The sequence below is a fragment of the Cherax quadricarinatus genome, chromosome 28, assembly GCF_038502225.1.
Source record: "Cherax quadricarinatus isolate ZL_2023a chromosome 28, ASM3850222v1, whole genome shotgun sequence".
In the NCBI taxonomy this organism is placed as follows: domain Eukaryota; kingdom Metazoa; phylum Arthropoda; class Malacostraca; order Decapoda; family Parastacidae; genus Cherax; species Cherax quadricarinatus.
In genome coordinates this window covers 10,437,566-10,465,366 of record NC_091319.1, presented here as the reverse complement: position 1 = coordinate 10,465,366, position 27,801 = coordinate 10,437,566, and the positions used below count along the sequence as shown (strand labels likewise).

The following is a 27,801-nucleotide window of genomic DNA, read 5'->3' as shown; positions in this document are numbered from 1 at the left end:
TTCTGCTATTTTCTTACTAGTTCTTGTTCTTGTTTATTTCCTCTTATCTCCATGGGGAAGTGGAACAGAATTCTTCCTCCGTAAGCCATGTGTGTTGTAAGAGGTGACTAAAATGCCGGGAGCAAGGGGCTAGTAACCTCTTCTCCTGTATATACATGTATTACTAAATGTAAATGGAGAAACTTTCGTTTTTCCTTTTGGGCCACCTCGCCTCGGTGGGATGCGGCCAGTGTGTTGAAAGAAAGAAAGAAATTGAAACAATTTTAAGTTTGGAGTAATGATTAAATAGTTGAGCAATCATCAAGCACAATTTACAATAATGAAACTGAAACAATTTTAAGTTTGAAGTAAATGATCAAATAGTTGAGCAGTCATAAATTATTGAGGAGTTTTTGAGTAACTTTTGAGTAATTGGTAGGTGTTAAGTATAGTGTTTGTCTGGTTAATTTTAGGTGATGAGATGATTCTAAGCAGGTCCTTAAATTGATATGAAGGCAGGGGCCCTCTAGTGTGTTCTGGCAATGAATTCCATGTCTTCGAGCCCTTTATGTGCATAGCATTTTTGCATAGGGAGAGATGGACATGAGGGATATCAAAGAGGGATTTGTGTCTTGTGTTATGCATGTGTATTCTGTTGTAGTTATCAAATAGGAGTTAGAGAGGAGGGTTAATGCTGGAGTATAATGTTCTGTGTGTAGTAGGCACAATAATAAGTGTGGATGTTTTGCATACTGAACAAGTTAAGGCTCTTAAAAAGCAGTGGAGTGTGCTGTCTAGTGCAGGAGTTAGTAATCAATCGCACAGCAGCTGTTTGTTGGGTTATTAAAGGTTTAAGGTGATTTGCTGTGGCTGAGCCTCATGCACAAATACCATAGGTGAGGTAAGGGTAAATGAGAGAGTGGTAAAGAGCAAGAAGAGGTGTTTGAGGTATATACTACCATATCTTTGAAAGGATGCCTACTGTTTTGGAGACTTTCTTGGATATTTGCTGTATGTGGGTCTGGAATTTGAGACTGCAATCAAGGTGGAGACCCAGAAATTTGCCCTCTGTGTGTCTTGAAATGGGTGAACCATTTATCAATATGTTTGGCTGTACATTTGAAGCTCTGTTTCCAAATGGCATGAAGTAGATTTTGTCTATATTGAGAGTAAGTTTGCTGGTAGTCATCCAAATAGATATTTTTAGTAGTTAGTTATTTACAGTGTCTGTTAGAATAGTTGGGTTTGGGTGAGAGAAGACATAAGTAGTGTCATCTGCAAATAAAACTGGTTTAAGGAGTTTAGATGCATTTGGGAGGTCACTGATGTAAATGAGAAAGTCTGTCTGACTTTTTTGGGTTATCCTAGGTTCTTGACATATATGCTGGTATGTATGATAATCTATGTAACTGTATTTGTGTATACCTGAATAAACTTACTTACTTACTAAAGACACTACCCTGTGGGACTCCAACAAGAACAGGTTGTGTACTGAAGTTGATGCCATTTGTGTATACATACTGGTATACATACTGGTTAGGTGCAATAGGTCATGATCAACTGTATCAAATGCTTTTTGTAGGTCTATATTGTGTATTGTATCTAACATAAATAAGTGTGTTGTATCTAACATAAATAAGTGTGTTGTATCTAACATAAATGTGTTGTATCTAACATAAATAAGTGCCTAATATACATAACCAAAATAAAATCTCTCATTGTCCTAACCAGTATTAACAGAATTTTTTTTGGAGGAGAAAATGAAATCAAATACATATGAATTCTTACCGTATCAATCAACTTGGCCCCATTCAGACAGGTTTTGCAGTTGTTCATAAAAGGTCCTGTGCATGTGACACATCTTGGGTGGCACCTCTGACAACTCTCTGACTCTGTGTCATGAAAGTATCCATGACTGCACTCATGAACACAACGTTCACCTTCATGAAACTTATGGCTCGACTTGCAGTGCAAACAAATGGAAGTTGATGTGCTGGCCATGTTTAAGGTACATACACTACATGATGAGTGACAAGCTTGATGTTGAAAGAGAAAGAGTTGACAATTAATAACAGAAAAAGCTCTGCCTCACTGAGTAATGCTATCACAAGTATACTGACATAGAAAAAGTGAGAAACTTAAATAGAAATATAAAAAACAGGTAAGAGAGATACCCTCTTCAGAAGAGCTCACATATTTGTACTCGCACAAGATAGTGTCCTGGGTCCTTTGATACTCCTTATCTACATTAATGACCTTCTTAATGCTTTGCAGGGACTTAAACCAGTTCTGTTTGAGAATGACATAATTTTTGTCACTTCAAATGCTGATTCAACTGCACCCAACAACACCGTAAATAAGCATTTACTTGGATCACAACTGACAAACTTTAAATATTGACAAGACCTTCTAAATAATGCTTAGGAACAAAGCTAAAAGTCATTCAAACAAAGAATATACCTGGACAGCAAACCAAATTCAACACACAAACATCCAGAAAGTTTCTAAAAAAATTAAAAAGCAGTGGGCATTCTCTCAAAAATATATTACTGTCTCTCAAACATCCCTGTTCAATTTGTACTACTCTCTACTCTATCCATACCTCACTTTTGGTTTGTGTGCATGGGTATCAACATCAGCTAATCACCTTAACCCTTAAACTGTCCAAACGTAGAGCTACGTTTACATGTGTAATGCTCCGAACGTAGACCTACATTTCTTTTTACATGCTTTCCAATGGAGAAAATAAAGGTCAGAGTGCTACGCACGTGAACGTAGATCTACATTTGAACAGTTTGAGGGTTAAACCTGTTCTTACTTGTTAAATATCAACTCTCAAAATAAACACAAATTCAGACTCCAGGCAACACTACATGTAAACTACATTATCTGTGTAGTGCATAAAAGAAATAAAAATTTGAATAACTTCGTCCAGTTTCTTTGTGCATACAAGTATTGAGAAAAATGGTAACACACTTGGACAACCAGTTTTACCACATGTAAGTTAATATAAAACTTATTTCACTCTCTGGCGATTAAGGAATCAAATACACATGATAGACAAAGATACATGCATTCCTTACTCTGACACGTGTTATCCAGTGCAAGGTAGTGTCGGTGATAACACTTGGTGAGGCACTCAGCACCTGTTTCTCGTCTGTGTAGTGTGGCACCCTTATAGCAGCTTAAGCAGTTCCTGTGGCCTGAACCCGAACATGTACGACATCGAGGGTCACATGCTGGAAAAAACAAAGAAACCAATTATGTTGTTTAAATTTTATGATAAAAATGCAGTGTCATATTAAATAAAAAAAAAGAATATTTGAGTCTTGTAAGTAGTAGGTTGGTAGACAGCAACCACCCAGAGAGATACTATCATCCTGCCAAGTGAGTGTGCAACAGAAACCTGTAACTGTTTTACATGTTGGTAGGATTGATGGTATCAATTTTCTGTCTCATAAACACATTGGATAACAGGTATATCTTGCTACTTCTACCTACACTACCTACTTCTCCAGATGAAAAGCAGGGGCGCCACGAGTACACTGAGAGACAACACAATAAGTGTCCGGGGCCCAAGACTGTTCAATTGCCTTCCAGCATACACAAGGGGGATTACCAATAGACCCCTGGCTGTCTTCAAGAAGGGACTGGACAGGCACCTGAAGTCAGTATCTGACCAACCGGGCTGTGGTTCGTACGTCAGCTTGCATGCGGCCAGCAGTAACAGCCTGGTTGATCAGACCCTGATCCACCATGCGGCCTGGTCTCAGACCGGGCCACGGGGGCATTGACCCCCAAAACCCTCTTCAGGTAAATGCCAGGTACACTTAGGTCACACTACACATTCATGTACATACATATATATTTACACACCCATAAAAAATAAAGATTTTATTTCTTTGTAAAGATTACAATGTGTAATTACAATTTTGGTTTCCTAAGTACAAAGAAAGTCATTATCATGGTTGGGCATTTCTGGCAGACTAATCTTAGTACAAGATAAGAGTGGTTAACTTTTATTAAATCTGAGTTTTCTTCTACTTTCTTAATAGTTCTTATTCTTATTTTATTTCCTCTTATCTCCATGGGAAAGAGGAAAACAATTCCAGTATCCCCTTCTCCTATATAAATTACAGGAGAAGGGGTTACTGTATATATTACAGGTTCACTGAAAAAAACTTTACTGTGAGGATAAGGTTCATAATAATCATATGGAATACAGTGGACCCCTGACTTATGACCAGCTCCCAACTCGAACAATTATGTAAGTGTATTTTTTGTAAGTGCTTTTGTAAGTGTATTTTTGGGGGTCTGAAACGAACTAATCTAATTTACAATATTCCTTATGGGAGCAAATTCATTCGGTAACGGCACCTGAACAGCCTTCTGGAACAAATTAATATCGTAAGTCGGGGATCCACCGTATATTGTTATGCAGGTAACAGACACATCGTCATCTTCAGTAACAGGCAGTTTACAAATATACATAAGTATGCACTAGTGGTAAGAGAATTCTCTTGAAGATGATATAAAGGGCACCAGCTGCCATAAATGTCAAACAGAATAATTCATTCAAGACGAAGATGGTGTGACAGCAATGTGCATTGGTCTAGCTGCTGTTAGCAAGTGATGGTGCCCTAGGAAGTGATACAGTAGACAATGAAATAAAGTAATGCAGCAAAATCAAGTGAGTGATGTTTAGTGAAGAACAGTGATCAGTAATTAGTGTGAAATGAAGGGTAGTTAGGTAGGTGAAATGTAGTGAAACAGTGTTGTGATGACATGCAAGAGTTATGTAGCACAGTACAGTGTACAGGGAAGTTAACAACAGTGATCTTGTGCCCAAGAAGATAGCAGGCTGTTGGATGTGGACTGATATCTAGTGTTACAATGTAGCACTGTTACATAAGGACAGATGGTGCTGTGTAAAGTACACAAGACCTTTACAGATTATGATCATGATGATTAATGAACCATGAAATGATACTTGTAAAGAGAAATGAAACTTGCACTATAACCTGTGCTGTAAATATTACTATCATGTTTTCACTAAGTTGTAAAAGTATAGTGGTTGTAAAAGTGGTAATGGTTACTGTGGTGGGCAGAGATGAGATTGTTTTGCTGTAATCTAATAATATAGACAATTTTGTAAACAACAGACAGCATATGTTGACTCAGTACATTTTGTCTCCTATTTCCAAAGTCTATTAAATCAGGGTTCTATTAAATCAAGATGTGTTAAATAGAGGGCTTACTGTATTTGCTTGAGCCTTTCACCCATTGTACACATGTACATGCATACCCAGTGTGAATAAAAATATTCTTTATAGCTCTTGTTATGATGTACAGTAAACTACTGTTATACATTAGGAAAGAATACTTCCGTTATTCTTATATACATTTAAATTATAAGTATTACATATTGCTGGGATGTATAAATAGTTATATACTACTGTAGCTGTCACTGAAGTTATCGATATTGTGCTATATTGCAGGGATATACAGACAGATATACATTATTGCTTCTGTGATTTATTTTCAAAATAAAACTACTGTACTAATTTTTGCAGGATGTATCTCTCACAGATACTGAAGCATGTGTAGAATACTCAAACTGTTGGTAGGTGTCGGCCATCACTGATCCAGCAATCACTAATCTGGCACTAATTTTGGCTACTGTAATTTCAATTTAACTGTTGGATTAAGTATATTCTAACCTAACCACTCTGTGATCCGGCAAAATCACTAATCCGGTACCTTACACGTCCCAATGATGCTGGATTAGTGATGTTGACCTGCACTGAAAAATACATACCCACCAACCAATCTTCCTAGTGACAATTATAAAGTTTCTAATCAATCTGGGCTACTTTCACATGTCTGCATTTAGCAAAAGTTAGGTGGTACTGAAACTGGTTTTTATATTATCGCAATATATCACAGCACAGCTTCTTTTCTATGTTACTTACCTAAGCAGACATTTCTTTCACTGTATTCATAGAAGCCTGCACCACACTCCTCTACACACTGAAAGTATTGTAGCAACCAACCCTCTTTACACTTGTAGCAGGAGGTAGGTTCTGAAGCATGCCATAACTCACACCCTGCTGGTGGTGCTGAGGATGAAGAACTAGAATTATATTAAAGGAACAATAATCAGGTGTTCATTAGATTTAATTTCTTTGCCATTTGCATGAGTTCACTCATATACACTAAGATTGTTATAGGTGATTAATTACAGAAAAGCTTATGACAATAATGATAAAAATGAATGTGGTTTCTTCTTTGGATCACCCTGCCTATGCAGGAGATGACCAATTTAAAAAAATACTACCTTGACAGAAGATGGCACTAGATGTAAATAAAAAATATTAATTATTTTATTATTAACACACTGGCCGATTCCCACCAAGGCAGGGTGGCTCGAAAAAGAAAAACTTTCACCATCTTTCACTCCATCACTGTCTTGCTAGAAGGGTGCTTTAAACAACAGTTTTTAAACTGCAACATTAACACCCCTCCTTCAGAGTGCAGGCACTGTACTTCCCATCTCCAGGACTCAAGTCCAGCCTGCCGGTTTCCCTGAATCCCTTCATAAATGTTACTTTGCTCACACTCCAACAGCACGTCAAGTATTAAAAACCATTTGTCTCCATTCACTCCTATCAAACACGCTCACACATGCCTGCTGGAAGTCCAAGCCCCTCGCACACAAAACCTCCTTTACCCCCTCCCTCCAACCTTTCCTAGGCCGACCCCTACCCTGCCTTCCTTCCACTACAGACTGATACACTCTTGAAGTCATTCTATTTCGCTCCATTCTCTCTACATGTCCGAACCACCTCAACACCCCTTCCTCAGCCCTCTGGACAACAGTTTTGGTAATCCCGCACCTCCTCCTAACTTCCAAACTACGAATTCTCTGCATTATATTCACACCACACATTGCCCTCAGACATGACATCTCCACTGCCTCCAGCCTTCTCCTCACTGCTACATTCATCACCCATGCTTCACACTCATATAAGAGCATTGGTAAAACTATCCTCTCATACATTCCCCTCTTTGCCTCCAAGGACAAAGTTCTTTGTCTCCACAAACTCCTAAGTGCACCACTCACCCTTTTCCCCTCATCAATTCTATGATTCACCTCATCTTTCATAGATCCATCCGCTGACACGTCCACTCCCAAATATCTGAATGCATTCACCTCCTCCATACTCTCTCCCTCCAATCTGATATCCAATCTTTCATCACCTAATCTTTTTGTTATCCTCGTAACCTTACTCTTTCCTGTATTCACTTTTAATTTTCTTCTTTTGCATACCTTACCAAATTCATCCACCAACCTCTGCAACTTTTCTTCAGAATCTCCCAAGAGCACGGTGTCATCAGCAAAGAGCAACTGTGACAACTCCCACTTTATGTGTGATTCTTTATCTTTTAACTCCACGCCTCTTGCCAAGACCCTCGCATTTACTTCTCTTACAACCCCATCTATAAATATATTACACAACCACGGTGACATCACACAGCCTTGTCTAAGGCCTACTTTTACTGGGAAATAATCTCCCTCTTTCCTACATACTCTAACTTGAGCCTCACTATCCTCGTAAAAACTCTTCACTGCTTTCAGTAACCTTTAAATATTATAATAATAATTATAATACATGCTGTATGTTCTGAACAAATACATTACATTTATTATGAGCCTAGGCAATATATTTTTTTTAACACACTGTGATGGAAACACACTGGTTTTAAGGAGTCACATACCCACATCTTTCATGATGTGCATGGGAAACAAATAAATGTTGTGTTTATGGTAAGCAGGAGAGTGTGAACAACAGTGCACAATCTATGTGTAGTGAAGTGCCCCTCACCCCACTCCTTGGGCTTGCCTGTGTGTAGTGTACAGTGACCCTCCCCCTGCTTCTCATAACCCCTCACCTCGGGCATCCCCACACCAAACTACCGGTGCCTCTATCATTCAACTCCCCTACCTCACGCACCCAACTCCCAGCGACACCGCAACTGTAGAGGGTACTTTTTCCCTGCCAGCCTCAAGCCCCACCAGGCCACCATGCTGGCACCCCCCTCCTCCCATCCCCACAATGTCAGCGATGTCACAAGACGAGCTGGGTTCCCAGGAACTTCCACTACAGAGCCAGCTCCGTGGAATTCGACCGAGAGGCAACTGTCAGGTGTGCCACAGGAAGTGTGCATTCAATCCCTCAAATCTCAACATCCGTGTGCACACAGTGGATGTCTGGGCTCCCTGAGAGCCCCAAGTGGGAACAACCAACTGCCCCTCCCAGCAGACAGAGCTGACAGCTACTGTGACTTCACCTATACAGAGGACCTGGGATGTGAAATCAAATTAACATCCACCAGGATGCTGATACATCCCCAAAGCAGCTCTCCCTAGGGCTGCTAGCAAATTCGCTGACCTCTTCGGGAGGGCTAATGGTGCCCCTCCAAGCAGCAGATTCTGGCACAACCTACTGTTCTTTGCAATGGCTGTCTGGCTGTCCCACCAAGGAGGGCCAAGCACTTAGCAACATCTGTTATTGGGGCAATAAATGCATTTCCTAGAATGTTTATTAATTTTTGATAGATATTCACTGTCTTCTATTTTTCATTGTATTCCAACTGATTGCTAAATAATTTTCATAGTGAAATCTATTATAATTCAATATTCTTCATATTTTTTTGTCATAATTCTTGTGGCCTACTCATTCTATCTTTATCACTTTTTATTCAATATTTTATACAATTTGTTTTATGTAATATCTGCCACATTTGATTTTGTATATTAATCTAATATTATTGATAAGGTAACAAGAGGACCCCAATGGAAATAAGTTACCCTGTCTGACTTTTTGGGTCATCCTAGGTTCTCTACACATATGCTGCTATGTATCATAATCTATGTAACTGTATTTGTGTATACCTGAATAAACTTATTTACTGTCTGAAACCAAGGTTGGTACCCCCCCCCCCCAAAAAAAAAAAAAAAAAAAAATTTCACTATGCCAAGGCAAATTACAAGTGAATAAATGCCTCTTTAGTAAAGTTTGGATTATGCACATCATTTCAAACACAACTCACATTCATACCATAGCTCAGTTGCTAGTGCACACATTGAGGTCCATGGTTTGATCCCCAGTATGGGTGGAAACATTGGAGCATGTTTCCTTAAGACACCTGCTGTCCTTGTTCACCTAGCAGTAAATAGGTACCTGGGTGTTAGCTGATTGGTCACATCCTGATTTGCCTGATTTGCCTGAAATGCTCTGCATAATCAGGGGGCTTTCTATACAGTATGTCAGCTATGTTTGTATATGTTGTACATGTACTTATAGAAATCAAGATTATTATTATTATTATTACTAGGAGAGTATATAAATCTGGGATGGGGGGAAGGAGGGGTAGGGGTCATCCCAAGAAGGATTGGTAAGAAGGGGTAGGGAAGGCTTTGTGCTAGGGGCTGGACCTCAATTTCTAGCCCCGAGAAATCCTACTGATACCTCACTCATCATCAAAACACTAAAGAACAAGACAGGAGACCTAAATAACTTACTGCCACTCATGTATAAAAAAGCTTCTCATGTGTTGTCACCAATTATTGCAACTCTTAACAAATCTACTGAATCTTCTACCTTCCCATCCATAATCAAGACAGCAAGGGTCACCCTGATCCTCAAAGGAGGTGATTCAACTCAATTGAACTGAACAACTACAGGCCTATATCAAACTTGCCTATATCAAACTTGTACTCTCTAAAATCTTCGAAAAATGAATTCACAAACAAGTCTACTCCTACTTAGTATCCCACAACATACTTAACCCCTGTCAGTTTGGATTTAGACCAAAAAAAAGTACTAATGATGCAATTATACATATGCTTGAACTATATAACAATCGGTGCCATTTACCGGATACCCCACACAAACATCCCAAATTTCAGTGAGAAACTAAAGGCACTAATAATAAACAGACAAATGAATAAGCACCACCTTCTCTTAGCTGGAGACTTCAACATCAACCTTGGCCTACTAGATGATCAGCCTGTAACTGATTTCATCAACAATATGAACAACACACTTCTCATACCAACAATAACTAAACCAACCAGGCTCACTGAAACGAGTGCAACCATAATAGACCACATATGGACCAATATACTAGCCCCCCTTAAATCAGGGATAATCACAGATAGCACTACAGACCACTACCCTACCTTCCTCTTGACAAACATTAGTAAACCATCACTTGAATACAACAAAGTTTTATTTACACTCCATGATGAGGCCTCAATAAGGAAGTTCACAGCTGACCTAGAGACTGTTGACTGGCGTACAGAATTCTCCAAGGCCAATGGCATTGATGACTTGACAGACATTTTTCTTAACAAATTACTTAGACTATACAACAAACATTGTCCTATAAAAATGAAACAGATCACAAACAAACGGCTTGGTTGCCCATGGCTAACCAGCACCATTCTGAAATCCATTGATAAGAAACACCAATATGAAAAGCAATATAGACAGGGCTTAATACACAAAGATATTCTTAAACACTATTCATCAGTCCTCACCAAAGTAATAAAGAAAGCCAAACAACTATACTACTCCAGTAGATTCACTGACACAAGAGGAGATGTAAAAAAGACCTGGAAAACACTCTCTCAGATTCTAGGGACCCACAAACTGAAAAAAAACAAGAATATTGCCCTAACTAAACCTAATGAAACACCACTGCATCCCACTGACACAGCTAACAAGATAAACGACTTCTTCTCAACCATAGGTTCTAATCTCGCCAATAAAATCCCACGCACCAATGCCCATGCCGGGAACTACCTAGATGGGAATTTCCCAAATTCCTTCTATCTTGCACCAACTGAGCCCATGGAAGTCACCGAGATTATAAAGTCACTTAAAAATAACTCAGGGAATCTGTCTCATGTCCCACCATTATTGTACAAGAGAGCGGCCCATGTCCTCTCGCATGCTATCTCATTACTTTTTAACAAGTCACTAGAAACTAGCACCTTCCCAAAACTACTCAAGACGGCAAGGGTTACACCAATACATAAAGGTGGTGACCCTACAGATTTAAACAACTATAGGCCAATATCAAACTTACCATTGCTATCCAAAATCTTTGAGAAATTCGTGCACAGGAGACTATATTCATTTATAACGGCACAAAATATACTCAACCCCTGCCAATTTGGATTCAGGAAAAATAAAAGCACTAATGATGCAATCATAAAAATGCTAGATCTGCTTTACACAGCATTGGAAAATAAGGAATATCCACTAGGAATTTTTATTGACCTAAGAAAAGCTTTTGACACAGGAGACCACGGCATCCTACTCCACAAACTTGACCATTATGGTATAAGAGGCCATGCGCTTGCATATTTCAAACCTTACCTTACTAATAGGTATCAGTATGTCACCATTAAAGACACAGCATCAACAACACAGCCACTTGATACTGGAGTTCCGCAGGGAAGTGTCCTTGGTCCCCTGCTCTTCCTCATATACATCAATGATCTTCCAAACGTATCTCAACACCTGAACCCCATTCTCTTTGCTGACGACATGACTTATGTCATCTCTCACCCTAATCTTGCCACCCTCAACACCACTGTTAATGAGGAGCTGATCAAAATATCGACTTGGATGACAGCCAATAAACTTACGCTTAACACTGACAAAACCTACTACATTATGTTTGGTAGCAGAGCAGGAGATGCGCAAATTAACATTAAGATCGACAACACTCTAATTGCCAGGCATAATGAGGGCAAATTCCTAGGCCTATACCTCGACAACAACCTGAACTTCAGCACCCATATCCAACACATAACCAAAAAAGTATCCAAAACGGTTGGGATCCTCTCCAAGATACGATACTACGTGCCGCAAACTGCCCTTCTCACACTATACCATTCACTTATATATCCATACCTCACCTATGCTAAATGTGCTTGGGGTTCAACTGCAGCAACACACCTAAAGCCAATAATAACCCAACAAAAAGCCGCCGTAAGAATAATCACTAAATCCCATCCCTGGCAACACACCCCCCCACTCTTCATAGATCTAAACTTACTCCCTGTTCAGTACATCCACACTTACTACTGTGCAATCTACATCTACAGGACCTTAAATTCCAATATTAACCTTGACCTAAAACGCTTTCTTGATAGTTGCGACAGAACCCACAGGCACAATACCAGACACAAACATCTCTATGACATTCCCCGTGTCCGACTAAACCTTTACAAAAATTCAATGTATGTCAAAGGCCCTAAAATCTGGAACACCCTACCTGAAAATTCTAAAACTGCAGACACATTCATCACCTTCAAAATTACCATCAGAAAACATCTTATCTCCCTGATACACCTTGTCAACTAATTACACGAATACCACCTGGTGGTTAACACTTACACTCACTCGCCCATTTGACCATAAACAGAAATATCAATCTCAATCTCAAAATAATGAATCTTAACTAGTCATAAGTTGGCCTGTGATACTCCAATACTGAAACTATGTATAGTGCCAAAACAAAAGCATTCACATTGCTAAACTCACAAACTAGTATTTAGTCACTTAGCCATAATACCAACTTACCTCATAATTTTGTAATGTTTTAAACTTAAGATTTAATTTAAGTCTGCCCGAAAAGCCTAGCCATGCTAGGTGTTCTAGTGGTACACTCTGTAATTATTATTTTACTACATGTAAACCACACAATAACCAAATTCTGTAAACTCAGCATTGTAATCCTTATAGAGAATAAACTATGAATTTGAATTTGAATTGAATATATTCGGCACTCGAAAAAAATAAAATTTCCCTGGGACTTTCAGACCAATGAAAAGCTTTTGATACAGTTGACCACAACCCATTGCACCTAAAACCTGAACATTACGGGATCAGAGGACACTCTCTGGATTACTTAAAATTTTATCTTAGCAATAGAAAACAGTACTATGTTTACACAAATGGTGCTAATTCCACTACACAACCCGTTTTTGTTGAAATCCCACAGGGTAGTGTCCTTGGCCTACTTCTCTTTCTCATTTACATCATGACCTCCCAAATGCATCTTAACTCCTTAAACCCATTTTATTTTCAGATGACAATACTTATGTTTTCTCTCATTGAAACCCAACTACACTAACAGACACAGTAAATTACAAACTACTAAAAGTATCTACTTGGATGACTACCAACAAACTTACTCTCAATATAGACAAAACCTACTTCATGTTATTTGGAAAAAGAGCTTCAAATGTACAGCTAAACATATTGATAAATGGTTCTGGAGTTTACCTGGAGAGAGTTCCGGGGGTCAACGCCCCCACGGCCCGGTCTGTGACCAGGCCTCCTGGTGGATCAGAGCCTGATCAACCAGGCTGTTACTGCTGGCTGCACGCAAACCAACGTACGAGCCACAACCCGGCTGGTCAGGAACCGACTTTAGGTGCTTGTCCAGTGCCAGTTTGAAGACTGCCAGGGGTCTGTTGGTAATCCCCCTTATGTATGCTGACAGGCAGTTGAACAGTCTCGGGCCCCTGACACTTATTGTATGGTCTCTTAACGTGCTAGTGACACCCCTGCTTTTCATTGGGGGGATGTTGCATCGTCTGCCAAGTCTTTTGCTTTCGTAGTGAGTGATTTTCGTGTGCAAGTTCGGTACTAGTCCCTCTAGGATTTTCCAGGTGTATATAATCATGTATCTCTCCCGCCTGCGTTCCAGGGAATACAGGTTCAGGAACTTCAAGCGCTCCCAGTAATTGAGGTGTTTTATCTCCTTTATGCGCGCCGTGAAGGTTCTCTGTACATTTTCTAGGTCAGAAATTTCACCTGCCTTGAAAGGTGCTGTTAGTGTGCAGCAATATTCCAGCCTAGATAGAACAAGTGACCTGAAGAGTGTCATCATGGGCTTGGCATCCCTAGTTTTGAAGGTTCTCATTATCCATCCTGTCATTTTTCTAGCAGATGCGATTGATACAATGTTATGGTCCTTGAAGGCGAGATCCTCCGACATGATCACTCCTAGGTCTTTGACGTTGGTGTTTCGCTCTATTTTGTGGCTAGAATTTGTTTTGTATTCTGATGAAGATTTAATTTCCTCGTGTTTACCATATCTGAGTAATTGAAATTTCTCATCTGCAGCCCACTGAAAGATTTGGTTGATGTCCGCCTGGAGCCTTGCAGTGTCTGCAATGGAAGACACTGTCATGCAGATTCGGGTGTCATCTGCAAAGGAAGACACGGTGCTGTGGCTGACATCCTTGTCTATGTCAGATATGAGGATGAGGAACAAGATGGGAGCGAGTACTGTGCCTTGTGGAACAGAGCTTTTCACCGTAGCTGCCTCAGACTTTACTGTTGACTACTACTCTCTGTGTTCTGTTAGTGAGAAAATTATAGATCCATCGACCGACTTTTCCTGTTATTCCTTTAGCATGCATTTTGTGCGCTATTACGCCATGGTCACACTTGTCGAAGGCTTTTGCAAAGTCTGTATATACTACATCTGCATTCTTTTTGTCTTCTAGTGCATGTAGGACCTTGTCGTAGTGATCCAATAGTTGAGACAGACAGGAGCGACCTGTTCTAAACCCATGTTGCCCTGGGTTGTGTAACTGATGGGTTTCTAGATGGGTGGTGATCTTGCTTCTTAGAACACTTTCAAAGATTTTTATGATATGGGATGTTAGTGCTATCGGTCCGTAGTTCTTTGCTGTTGCTTTACTGCCCCCTTTGTGGAGTGGGGCTATGTCTGTTGCTTTTAGTAACTGTGGGACGACCCCCGTGTCGATGCTCCCTCTCCATAGGATGGTAAAGGCTCGTGATAGGGGCTTCTTGCAGTTCTTGATGAACACAGAGTTCCATGAGTCTGGCCCTGGGGCAGAGTGCATGGGCATGTCATTTATCGCCTGTTCGAAGTCATTTGGCATCAGGATAACATCAGATAGGCTTGTGATAACCAAATTTTGTGGCTCTCTCATAAAAAATTCATTTTGATCTTCGACTCTCAGTCTGGTTAGCGGCTTGCTAAAAACCGAGTCATATTGGGACTTGAGTAGCTCACTCATATCCTTGCTGTCATCTGTGTAGGACCCATCTTGTTTAAGTAGGGGCCCAATACTGGACGTTGTTCTCGACTTTGATTTGCCATAGGAGAAGAAATACTTTGGGTTTCTTTCGATTTCATTTATGGCTTTTAGTTCTTCCCGCGATTCCTGACTCCTATAAGATTCCTTTAGCTTAAGTTCAATCCTTGCTATTTCTCTGACCAGTGTCTCCCTATGCATTTCAGATATATTGACCTCTTTTAGCCGCTCTGTTATTCTTTTCCGTCGCCTGTAAAGGGAGCGCCTGTCTCTTTCTATTTTACATCTACTCCTCCTTTTTCTTAGAGGAATAAGCTTTGTGCATACATCGAGTGCCACCAAGTTAATCTTTTCTAGGCATAAGTTGGGGTCTGTGTTGCTTAGTATATCTTCCCAGCTTATATCGGTTAGGACTTGGTTTACTTGGTCCCACTTTATGTTTTTGTTATTGAAGTTGAATTTGGTGAATGCTCCCTCGTGACTAATCTCATTATGTCGGTCTGGGGCTCCGCGCATACATGTCTGAACCTCAATTATGTTGTGATCTGAGTATATTGTTTTTGATATGGTGACATTTCGTATCAGATCATCATTGTTAGTGAAGATGAGGTCTAGTGTATTCTCCAGTCTAGTAGGCTCTATTATTTGCTGGTTTAAACTGAATTTTGTGCAAAGATTTAAAAGCTCGTGCGAGTGTGAGTTTTCATCAGAGCTGCCTCCTGGTGTTATTACTGCAACAATATTATTTGCTATATTCCTCCATTTTAGGTGCCTTAAGTTGAAATCCCCCAGGAGCAAGATGTTGGGTGCAGGAGCTGGAAGATTTTCCAGACAGTGGTCAATTTTTAACAGCTGTTCCTGGAATTGCTGGGATGTTGCATCCGGAGGCTTGTAGACTACCACAATGACTAGGTTTTGGTTCTCGATCTTTAATGCTAAAACTTCCACTACATCGTTTGAGGCATTAAGCAGTTCTGTGCAAACAAGTGACTCTGCAATGTACAGGGCAACCCCCCCCCTTTTTGCCTGTTCACTCTGTCACATCTGTATAGGAGGGCAAATTTCTAGGTCTCCACCTTGATTGCAGTCTCAAATTCCAGACCCACATACAGCAAATATCCAAGAAAATCTCCGAAACAGTAGGCATCCTTTCAAAGATATGGTAATATGTACCCCAAACAGCTCTTCTTGCTCATTACCACTCTCTCATTTACCCTCACTTCACCTATGATATTTGTGCATGAGGCTCAACCACAGCAAATCACCTTAAACTGTTAATAACCCAACAAAAAAGCTGCAGTGCAATTAATTACCAACTCCTGCACAAGACAGCACACTCCATGACTCTTTAAGAGCCTTAACTTACTTAATATGCAAAACATCCACACTTGGAAAATCCTAGAGGGATTAGTATCAAACTTGCACATGAAAATCACTCCCTATGAAAGCAAAGACTCGGCAGACGATGCAACATCCCCCAACAAAATGCAGGGGATGCCACTAGCATAATAAGAGACAACACAATAACTGTGAGGGGCCCTAGACTGCTCAATTGCCTCCCAGCATACATAAGGGGGATTACCAATAGATCCCTGGCACTGGACAGGCACCTAAAGTCAGTACCTAACCAGCCAGGCTGTAGTTCATATGTCAGGTTGCGTGAGGACAACAGTAACAGCTTGGCTGATCAGGCCCTGATCCACTATGAGGCCTGGTCACAGACCAGGCTGCGGGGGCATTGACCCCCAAAATCCTATCCAGGAATCCAGATATTATTATTGTACCTACTACACACACAGAATATTATAGTGTAGTACTCAAATATTAACCCTCCTCTCAAACTCCTCCTTGATAATTACAACAGAACACACAGGCATAATAGAAAGCACAAATCACTCTTTGATATCCCTCGTGTCCATCTCTCCCTATGCAAAGGGACCGAAGATCTGGAATTCACTGCAGAAGCACACTAAAGGGCCCCTGCCTGCAAATCAATTTAAGGCCCTATTTAGAAATCACCTCATCACCCAAAATTAACCAGACAAGCACTATACTTAACACCTACCAATTACTCAAAAGTTACTCAAAAAACTCCTAAATAATTTATGACTGCTCAACTATTTGATCATTTATTTCAAACTTATAATTGTTTCAATTTCATTACTGTATAGTGTGCTTGATGACTGCTAAACTATTTACTCACTACTTCAAACTTAAAATTCTTTAAACTTCATTGTTTTAAATTGTGCTAAATTGTAATACAGTACTGTCTTTTCTGTACACTACATCAAAACTGTAATGATTCTCTACTGAACTTACTAAAGCCATATAGCGTGAACTAGTTGAATATTCAGTTTTCTTCTATTCATTGTAACTCTCCCAATGCCCATAAGTAAAATTACAGCACTGTTATTGCCTTATTAATCTCAAGTTAGTATTAAGCTTGCCTGAAATGCTCTGCATACAAAAGGGCTTTTGGCATGTTCACCAAATTGTTACACTCTTTTGTACAAACATGTATCATGATAAAATAAACTTGCTATTGTTTTTGTTACTATTGTGCGCTTATGTGATGTTGGATTAGAGTGAGTGAAGGCAAGTGGTTTCTATGACCTGACATGCTATTGGAGTGTGATTAAGGTAACAATCATCAAGAGATTCAAGGAAATTGGTTAGCATGATTCGAGCCTTGGAGGTGGAAAGTACAGCGCCTTCACTCAGGAAAAGTGATGAGTATGCTGCAGTTCAGAGGGTCATCTGAATAGTGACATCAACATGCTTCAAGCAAAACAGTGACTGAATGATAAACAGTGAATGTGTTTCCTCCTTTTTTTGGGTCACCCTGACCTCAGTGGAAGACTGCCAATGTATAAAAAAAAAAATTATACACATACATAAGAGTTAAACTATAATAAGATAGCAACATATATGTACTATGCACTTATTTACAAATTTGTCTTCCTGATTTTCAAACTGTGTAGTGCTACATGATGTGAACTAGGTATGGGACCCTGACTGCCATGCAATATATGTATTACTGTACATTCCTCTGCATAAGTATTTACCAACAAGGAAGACTGAGAATTTTTATAGTATCTATGCAGTTTTATATCTTATTTATTTATTATTACTGGATACATGAAACTTAAAAATATGGCTGTAAAACAAGTTCTTAAAATATAGCAACATTTTGCCATAGTGGTCTCAAAGCACACTCTCTTATTTGTAAAAAATTAATACTAAGATAATGTAACATGTGTAAAATTAATCTGCATGCTTCAAAATATGGTCATATTCAAATGTTTTAAACTTACGAACACAAACACGGTCCAAAAGCTGATGGTCTTCGGGGCAACTCTTTTGACACCTGCCAGATGTTGTGTTAATGAGGACTACCACCTGTTCACCCAATGAACATTCAGTGCATCTGCAGAGATAAAAAAAAGTAATTAAACCTAACTACAAAATATATTAGTTTAAAAACCATTAACATATATATGACCAACCATTTTGTCCATTTCAGTGAATTTGTACAGCTAAGCAATTATAAAACCACTAACAGTCTTAATAGCAGACTCTCTGCTTACTGCAAATTTCAGTACATAGCTTCAATCCCCTGCTTTCAGCCACTCAAAAGTGTGCAATAAAAATCAAAAGCAACTCTACACTTTGGAATGTCCATAATGTTTACCTATCTGGTCCAGGTCCAAGACATTCAATGCAGGATTCATGACAAGCAATGCACTCCTTCTCCTTGACATAAGTTCCCCTTGGGCACATACTCACACATGTTGAACCACTATGGAACAAGTAGTGAGGGCAGGATGTACATGAATCAATTCCAGCACTGTGACATGTCCCACAAGAGGTATGGCAACCTAAACATGAGGGAAAACAAGTTTGGTTTACAAGGAGACGTTATTTATAAAATCTTAACACATGTGTAACATAAAACACTATATGCAAGGACAACTCTACAAATATAATAAATATTATATTAATACAGTAATTTTGTGATATTCACTGTAACAATGTAAAGAGTACTTACTAACACAAGCATTGTCAGGACCTTGGTAGTATCCAGGCAAACAGTTTTTTTGGCATCGTCCTTCTTGCAGCCAGAAACCTTCAAGACAGTGAAGGCACTCACCAACACCACAGTGCTCACAGCTCTCTTCACATGGTTCACATGACTGATCTCTTAAGAAAGATGCCAGTCATTTATCTTCTATATAAATATCTTAATAGGGTGGTCTGCATGCACAGTAAGCCAAAAATGAATAGCAAATAATTTATGGAATAAACATGCAATATCTTCTTTCTTTCAACACACCGGACATATCCCACCAAGGCAGGGTGGCCCAAAAAGAAAAACGAAAGTTTCTCTTTTAAATTTAGCAATTTATATGGCAGAAGGGGTTACTAGCCCCTTGCTCCCAACATGCAATATAACTATATAAAAAAAGTATTATTGTAGGCATAAAAATATTAATAGTGGCTATACTTCAAAAAGAAAGAAAAAACCAAGTAGTATGCCTAGAAATTCAAGAAAAGTGCTTACCTAGCATAATGGCCAAGAGGGCAAATGTCAACACAAGTGCCAGCATGAAGGAAGGCCTCGGTGGGGCAGACCTGGCATTGGTCAGCTTCTGGACCCGAACATTCACTGCATGAAGCATGGCAAGGATGGCATGCTCCACCTTCAGAGTAAAACCCTCGTCCACAGTCTCTCACACACTCGCCCTCATGCAACAACTCCTTGGGTGAACACCTATTGGAATTCCACGCCACCATTGAATAACTACACACAACATTTGCCCATTAATGATGTGAATTAATTTAACTTCTTTTCACTGACAAATATGATCAAATTAAAAATAGGTACACCCCTCACAGTGTGTGTGTGGATAAATATGTAATCTAAAGTGTTAAATGTGAGACTGCAATAGTTAAATATCAGAACCTAAGGTATGCAAAGCACCATTCATACAAAGAATCTTAACTTAGATGAAATAATGAAGATTAATCTATTGTAGTTCAAATTTAAATCAAAACTGATATAATTAGCAAGATGAGAAAGACTAATAATTTACTGTATTATGCACTGAACTGTATATGTAATTTTAATATATGAAACTAAGTCTTCTAGCTAATAAAAGATATGTTTGCTAGTTGGCACTGTATTATACAAAAGTTTAAGAAGAAAAGCACTGGCTACATATTTGCTTTAGTAAATATGGAAAAAAAATTATTTTGCAATTTTGTACAAACACTTATTGGCAAATTTTTCATCAAACCATAATCAAATTCAGCATCAACAAGAGAGTAACTGAGCTTAATTACTTTGTGCAGTGAAACCTGGTAGCCTGTGTGCATGCCATGCATGATGGGTGGCAGGGTGAACACTGCCCACCTTGATGAAATTTTCCCTCACTACACATCTTAACACACTTGCCATCCTCGAGGTAATGCTCATCTTCGCATACTTTACACGTTATCTGAGCAATTCCAGGAACACAGATGAGACAGTTTGGGGGACAGGTGATGATCTGGCACTCAGGACAGCACTGGTCTGAATTCTGACTGAGAGGCACTAGGCCAAATGGGCAAGGAGGGCAAGAAGGCTGGTAACATGTAACAGTCCCAGAAGCACATGAACATATGTGGCAAGTCCCAGAACTCCATATTTCTCCATTCTGTATGAATGAAGAGGCATATTAGACAAATATAAAAAAAAAAATCATCTAAGCAATTTTGAGTAACTAAATCATTTTTTGTACATGTATATGTATATAAAAGTTTATCAGATGGAGAAATTTATCTTCAAAATTCTACAAAAAGTTTACTAAATGATAAAGCAGCACATATCATAAAGTTTTATAGAGTTTAAATAGCAACATATTCAAAGAAATGTTGTTAGGAAGTTACATAGGCAGTTAATTCTGACCTCTCGCAGAGCACCATCATGGAAACACACTTTGTGGTTTATGGAACACTCAGGACAACAGGCCCCAGGATGAGTCACCAACTGCTCTCCAGGGGCACACTCATCACGCCCACACTGTACCTACAGAAAACAAATATGCTTTAATATATTGTTAAGTTCAGAGACTGAAATACTATACTGGAATGCATTTAAGCTAGATAATTACACTAAACTGCATATATCCTATACACAAGTGCCAACATGTTCAAGCAGAATTTATACTTCAAGTCAATGGATTGTATAGGCCCCAGCTGATGTCCAAATGACATGCACAAATATGGTGAAAAAGGTTATCAGTTGTATATCAGTAGCAATTAATACAGACAAGATGATAAATTAAGACACACATGCATGTAATGTATTGACAGTCCCTTGATGGCGAACATCTACAAGTAAAGATACTCAAATGTTGCATATTGTGTCTAATTCATCATATCAAAAGTTGTTACTTACTGGAATGCCAGAAAAAAATATGCTTTAGTGTATACAAGCAAACTTTCCTATTTATCATCTTGCAAGATAATTAGCCAATCAGTGTGATACTGACACTCTTTTTACCCACCTGGTTACAAATAACCTCAGCCTCCCTGCATACACACACTTCACATTCAGTAGTGTTCCAGAGATGACCAGGTGCCATGCGTGCACCACTTTCCAAGAGACACCATCCTATAACAACAAGAGAACTTCATACATTTCCCCTATCAGTAAAGAATTAATAAAAACATATCAGTACAATACAGTGGACCCCCGCTTTATATCAGCTCCCAATGCGACCAATTATGTAAGTGTATTTATGTAAGTGCGTTTGTACATGTATGTTTGGGGGTCTGAAATGGACTAATCTAATTCACAATATTCCTTATGGGAACAAATTCGTTCAGTAATGGCACCTGAACATACTTCTGGAATGAAATAATATCGTAAACCGGGGATCCACTGTATTATATTTTGAGATACTAATAAACACAGTACAACTACTGAGCCTCATAGAAAATACAATACAGTACAGTACTGTATATTTAATTATAAGTACAGTAATAAAATTAGGATACTCTACCTGTAGGGTACAATTTAGTAAATGACAATTCTTACACAAATGTTTATGGGCAGGCCTTGAATAAACATTGTAAATGAGATAATTCAACATTCCATAAAATAAAATTTGGTTTTCCTTAATAAGTTAATATGTCTAAGATACATGGGGACAAAAGTGAATGACACGGAAATTTATAAAAAAAAATCACAATACATGTATTAACCCTTTCACTCTCATACATAGATCTGCATTACTGATGCCACTGTCACTCATGTATGTCTATGTTTTAAGTACAGCACCCTCAAATATGCTGTGAGCAGTAAATCATGGCCTAGACATGAGAGAATGGGTTTGTGAGGTGAGTGTGCACAGTACAAAGCAAAATGCTGCCCTATGTGGTGCATGATGGGAAAAGCAAATGTTTGACCTTGTGTTTAGGTTTAAAATAACGAATTTAAAGTGTTTTCTAGGGTTGTTTGTATGGTGTTATGAGCTGTTTTTTGTATCAATTGATAGAATGGAATTTATACTATTAAAATAGAGATGATTTTGGTTGGTTTCAGGACTGGAAGTAGCTTGAAATAAGGTTCAAAGTAGCAGAAATATTCGATTTTTGATGAAGTGATGAATTGCAAATAAATTATACTAAAATTAAATTGTTTCAATGACCTGCATATGATTAAGTGATGAACTGGGGTGATGAAATTAAACCATGAGAATTAACAGTGTCAATGGTTATAACATTTGTGAGATTTAATAGGTGGTGCTTTTTAACAATATTAGTAAAGAACAAAAAGGCACAATACCATGACTGGAACAATACACAAATAACTCACATATATGAAAGAGGAGTTTACGACGACATTTCGGTCCAACATGGACCATTAACAAAGTCACACTAACAGAAAAGAGAGATGGAGCCAGTATATATATAGGCCAGTGGGACAGGACAAGAGAAGTAGGAAGAGTAGTAGTAGTGTAGGAATTTTCATGGCACACATAAGTACGATAATTACTAGGAACGGGTGAAGTTCCTTGATTTGTATTCCCTTGAATGCAGGCGAGAAAGATACATTATAATATATACTGTACTTGGAAAATCCTAGAAGGATTAGTACCAAACTTGCACACGAAAATCACTCCCTGTGAAAGCAAGACTCGGTAGGAGATGTAACATTTCCCCAATGAAAAGCAGGGGTGCTACGATTACACTGAGAGACAACAGAATAAGTGTCAGGGGCCCAAAACCGTTCAACTGCCTCCCAGCATACATAAGGGGGATTACCAATAGACCAGGTGGCCCGGTGGCCTGGTGGCTAAAGCTCCCGCTTCACACACGGAGGGCCCGGGTTCGATTCTCGGCGGGTGGAAACATTTCTACACGTTTCCTTACACCTGTTGTCCTGTTCACCTAGCAGCAAATAGGTACCTGGGTGTTAGTCGACTGGTGTAGGTCGCATCCTGGGGGACAAGATTAAGGACCCCAATGGAAATAAGTTAGACAGTCCTCGATGACGCACTGACTTTCTTGGGTTATCCTGGGTGGCTAACCTTCCGGGGTTAAAAATCCGAACGAAATCTTATCTTATCTTATCTTACCCCTGGCTCTCTTCAAGGAGGCACTGGACAGGCACCTAAAGTCAGTACCTGACCAGCCAGGCTGTGGTTACTTCAGTGTGAGTGTGGCCAGCAATAACAGCCTAGTTGATCAGACCCTGATCCACCATGAGGCCTGGTCTCAGACCGGACCATGGGGGCATTGACCCCCAAAACCTTATCCAGGTATCCAGGCAGTGGTAAGGTGGAAGAAGTAGTAGTAGTAGTAGTAGTAGTAGTAGTAGTAGTAGTAGTAGTAGTGGTAGTAGTAGTAGTGGTAGTAGTAGTAGTAGTAGTGGTAGTAGTAGTAGTAGTAGTAGTAGTAGTAGTAGTAGTAGTAGTAGTAGTAGTAGTAGTAGTAGTAGTAGTAGTAGTAGTAGTAGTAGTAGTAGTAGTAGTAGTAGTAGTAGTAGTAGTAGTAGTAGTAGAGCTGGTAGTGGAAGTAATAGTAGTAGTGGTGGTATAAATTAGGGACAAGACAAGAAAGGGGGAGTGTGAAGGGAGGCAAAAGTGAAGGTAGGGGCCAAAGGTAGCAGAAAAGGAAGTAGTAGTAGTGGTAGTATTAGTAGTAGTGGTTGGGTCAGTCAAAGGCCAAGAAACAGAAGCACTGCAGGAGAGCTAAGGGCCCACAAGGTATAAGACCAAAATCACAGGGAAAGAGGGTAAGGAAGTGAAGGACAGAACACCCAAGGCAGAAGGAAACCCAAAATGAAAAAAAGGAAAAATAGGAAAGGAGACGAGGCAGAGAAGGAGAAAAAAGAATCAGGTTAAGTCATGTGTGTTCTAAAGTTTGGAGCATTTGACAATGTAATGGGAAAGGAAGGTGTCTACAGAAACAAAGCCAGGACTAAGATTCATTCAAAGGAAAGGTGTGTATAAGGGATGATTCAACAAGACGGCAACTCTGAAAGTTAGAAGTAGGGTAGACAGTTTTAGCAGATGACCAGTCAACAGGATGACTATGATCTCTAACATGACAGAAAAGAGCATTACTGGTGTCAGCAAGCCTTATACGTACTACTTTTGTGCTTCTTGAGGCTGTCAGAAAGAGAACGGCCAGTTTCTCCAAAGTATTGAAGAGGACAAGAGGAGCGTGAAATAGAGTAGACACTAGCAAAGATGTTCAGGCAATGAGTTCCATATTGTTACTCACCTTGTTTACTGACACATGTAGGACAACAAGCCCCTTCTTGAGTGTATGGCTCCTGGTGAGGCTGGCACTCTAAGTCAGGGCACTCTATCTCATGACAATGTATCCTTCCAGCTACACAAACACATTTTCTACAAGCACCTTCCCACCACTGTTCTGATGACTAAACGAATATACTGAATTAGCTTCCAACATTAAATTATCAGAAAATTAAACAGTACATATACCGTATATTAAATAACAATTAAGCATAGTACTTCATCATAATTGCACAGCTAGACTACTCACTCCATACACCATTCCATTGGCAACACATGGTGATCCCTCACAGGAGGGACAGCATGACCCCTCACCAATCTCCAGGGTGTGGTTGGCAGGACATGTGAGGCGAGGACAGCTTGCAATATAACACTGTGTCCGGCCATCACGACATTGGCACTGTGAACATGCCACTGGTGACCAGAATTCTCCATCACGATGTACTGTCTCATCAAACTTACACGATCCTATTAAAGTTCAGTATATAGAGTGGTTGGTGCAGTTTATACCAATGTTACAACAAAATTCTTGGTTAGTGGTAAGATAATGGCAAAGACTTCCAGCAGAACAGCATAAATAAAACTGCATATACTACATGCTGTAGGTGTAGGCTGGATATACAATAGCAGAGCTTAATTTTATATATGATGACGAATGAAATGTGAGCATTAAGTACTGGTCATGGTAGAAAGTTTAGATAATAAATGGTGTTTCTTGAGAGTATTTAAAGTACAGGAAATTTTTTTCTCCCCTACCATCATTTTTAGTTCTTCCTACCACCAATCATGTATCTTGCCTCCTGAACCCTCCCTTCTGTAACCACAAACTTCTGCTAACTCTTAAGAACATGCAGTATACTGTTGATAAATTTACATAACACCTAAGGCACTTAATGCAAACTGGATAAAATAGGACATACAAAATAGGACATACTCAGATTAAAATAATATAACCTAGGAATCAAGTAAATTTATGTAATTTCAAATGAATTACAAAATATAACCAATATAATATGGATATAATGCAATTCTGACAGGGTCAATATTGAGTTTAGCTACTCGATTTTGACTATCTAAATACTACGTGTTGTGCAATGGAGCTAGTTACATTTTACATAGATGGGATATAAACTGTTATTTAATAACCAAACTTAGCTTAACATAATCCAACCTAACATAGCCTAGCAAATTTTTCCTCCAACAACTGTTCATACCTTTCACTAACACTGTTTTCTTAAAACTATTCACCTTTACATCTTTTTTTACTACAGTGACACATCATTCTTGCACTCCACCCCTTACTCTGTGCATGTAAGTTGTATCATGTACTTGTAGAAATAAAGGTTACTCCAGCTACTGCTAAATAAGAAGTATACGTACCTGGAGGGAGTTTTGGGGGTCAACGCTCCCATGGCCTGATCCGTGACCAGGCCTCGTAGTGGATCAGGGCCTGATCAACCTGGATGTTCCTGCTAACCACACATAAACCAATGTACAAGCCACAGCCCGACTGGTCAGGTACTGACTTTAAGTGCCTGTCCAGCGCCTTCTTGAAGACAACCAGGGGTCTACTGGTTATCTCCTTTATGTATGCTGAGAGGCAGTTCACCTGGAGAGAGTTCCAGGGGTCAACACCCCCGCAGCCCAGTCTGTGGCCAGGCCTCATGGTGGATCAGGGCCTCATCAATGTACGAACCACAGACTGGCTGGTCAGGTACTGACTTTAGGTGCTTGTCAAGTGCCTGCTTGAAGACAGCCAGGGGTCTATTGGTAATCCCCCTTATGTATGCTGAGAGGCATTTGAACAGTCTTGGGCCCCTGACACTTACTGTGTTGTCTCTTAACGTGCTAGTGACACCCCTGCTTCTCATTGGGGGGATGTTGCATCGTCTGCCGAGTCTTTTGCTGAAGTAGAGAGTGATTTTCGTGTGCAAGTTTGGTACTAGTCCCTCTAGGATTTTCCAGGTGTATATAATCATGTATCTCTCCCACCTGTGTTCCAGAGAGTACAGGTTCAGGAACTTCAAGCGCTCTCAGTAATTGAGGTGTTTTATCACCGTTACGCGTGCCGTGAAGGTTCTCTGTACATTTTCTAGGTGAGCAATTTCACCTGCCTTGAAAGGTGCTGTTAGTGTGCTGCAATATTCCAGCCTAGATAGAACAAGCGACCTGAAGAGTGTCATCATGGGCTTGGCATCCCTAGTTTTGAAGGTTCTCATTATCCATCCTGTCATTTTTCTAGCAGATGCGATTGATACAGTGTTATGGTCCTTGAAGGTGAGATCCTCCGACATGATCACTTCCAGGTCTTAGACGTTAGTTTTTCGCTCTATTGTGTGGCTGGAATTTGTTTTATACTCTGATGAAGTTTTAATTTCCTCATGTTTACCATATCGGAGTAATTGAAATTTCTCATCGTTGAACTTCATATTGTTTTCTGCAGCCCAATGAAAGATTTGGTTGAGCAGTCTTGGACCCCTAATGCTTATTTTGTTGTTTCTCATCATACTTGTGCCTCTGCTTTTCATATGGGGGATGTTGGATCTCCTGCCAAGTCTTTTGTTTTTTGTAGGGAGTGATTTTCATGTGCAGATTCAGGACTAGCCCCTTTAGAATTTTTCAAGTGTATATTATTATGTATCTTTCTTGCTTGTGTTCCATGGGACTTTAACTAATCCCAGTAATTTAGGTGCTTTATTGTACATACTTACGTGTGCCGTGAAAGTTATCTGTATATTCTCCAGGTCTGTAATTTCGCCTGTCTTGAAAGGTGCCGTTAGAATATAGTAATATTCAAGCCTAGAGAGAACAAACAAATTTGAAGAGAATCATCATGGGATTGGCATCCCTAGTTTT

At 39.5% G+C, this 27,801-nt stretch overlaps 1 protein-coding gene across 1 annotated transcript in view; it reads right to left on the bottom strand.

Annotated features, from left to right (window-relative positions):
• The window catches only part of LOC128693156 (extracellular matrix organizing protein FRAS1-like), a 252,677-nt gene that overhangs the window by 126,774 nt on the left and 98,102 nt on the right, over positions 1–27,801 (bottom strand). Inside the window, exons 5-16 of the mRNA XM_070089393.1 lie at positions 25,196–25,413; positions 24,911–25,070; positions 21,685–21,791; positions 21,084–21,203; positions 20,480–20,832; positions 19,698–19,907; positions 19,185–19,336; positions 18,828–19,014; positions 18,451–18,563; positions 5,952–6,098; positions 3,063–3,218; positions 1,768–2,015 (exon numbers count right to left, since the gene is read on the bottom strand). Of these exons, the coding sequence (XP_069945494.1) occupies positions 1,768–2,015; positions 3,063–3,218; positions 5,952–6,098; positions 18,451–18,563; positions 18,828–19,014; positions 19,185–19,336; positions 19,698–19,907; positions 20,480–20,832; positions 21,084–21,203; positions 21,685–21,791; positions 24,911–25,070; positions 25,196–25,413 (2,171 nt within the window). The remainder of the gene's footprint in view (positions 1–1,767; positions 2,016–3,062; positions 3,219–5,951; positions 6,099–18,450; positions 18,564–18,827; positions 19,015–19,184; positions 19,337–19,697; positions 19,908–20,479; positions 20,833–21,083; positions 21,204–21,684; positions 21,792–24,910; positions 25,071–25,195; positions 25,414–27,801) is intronic.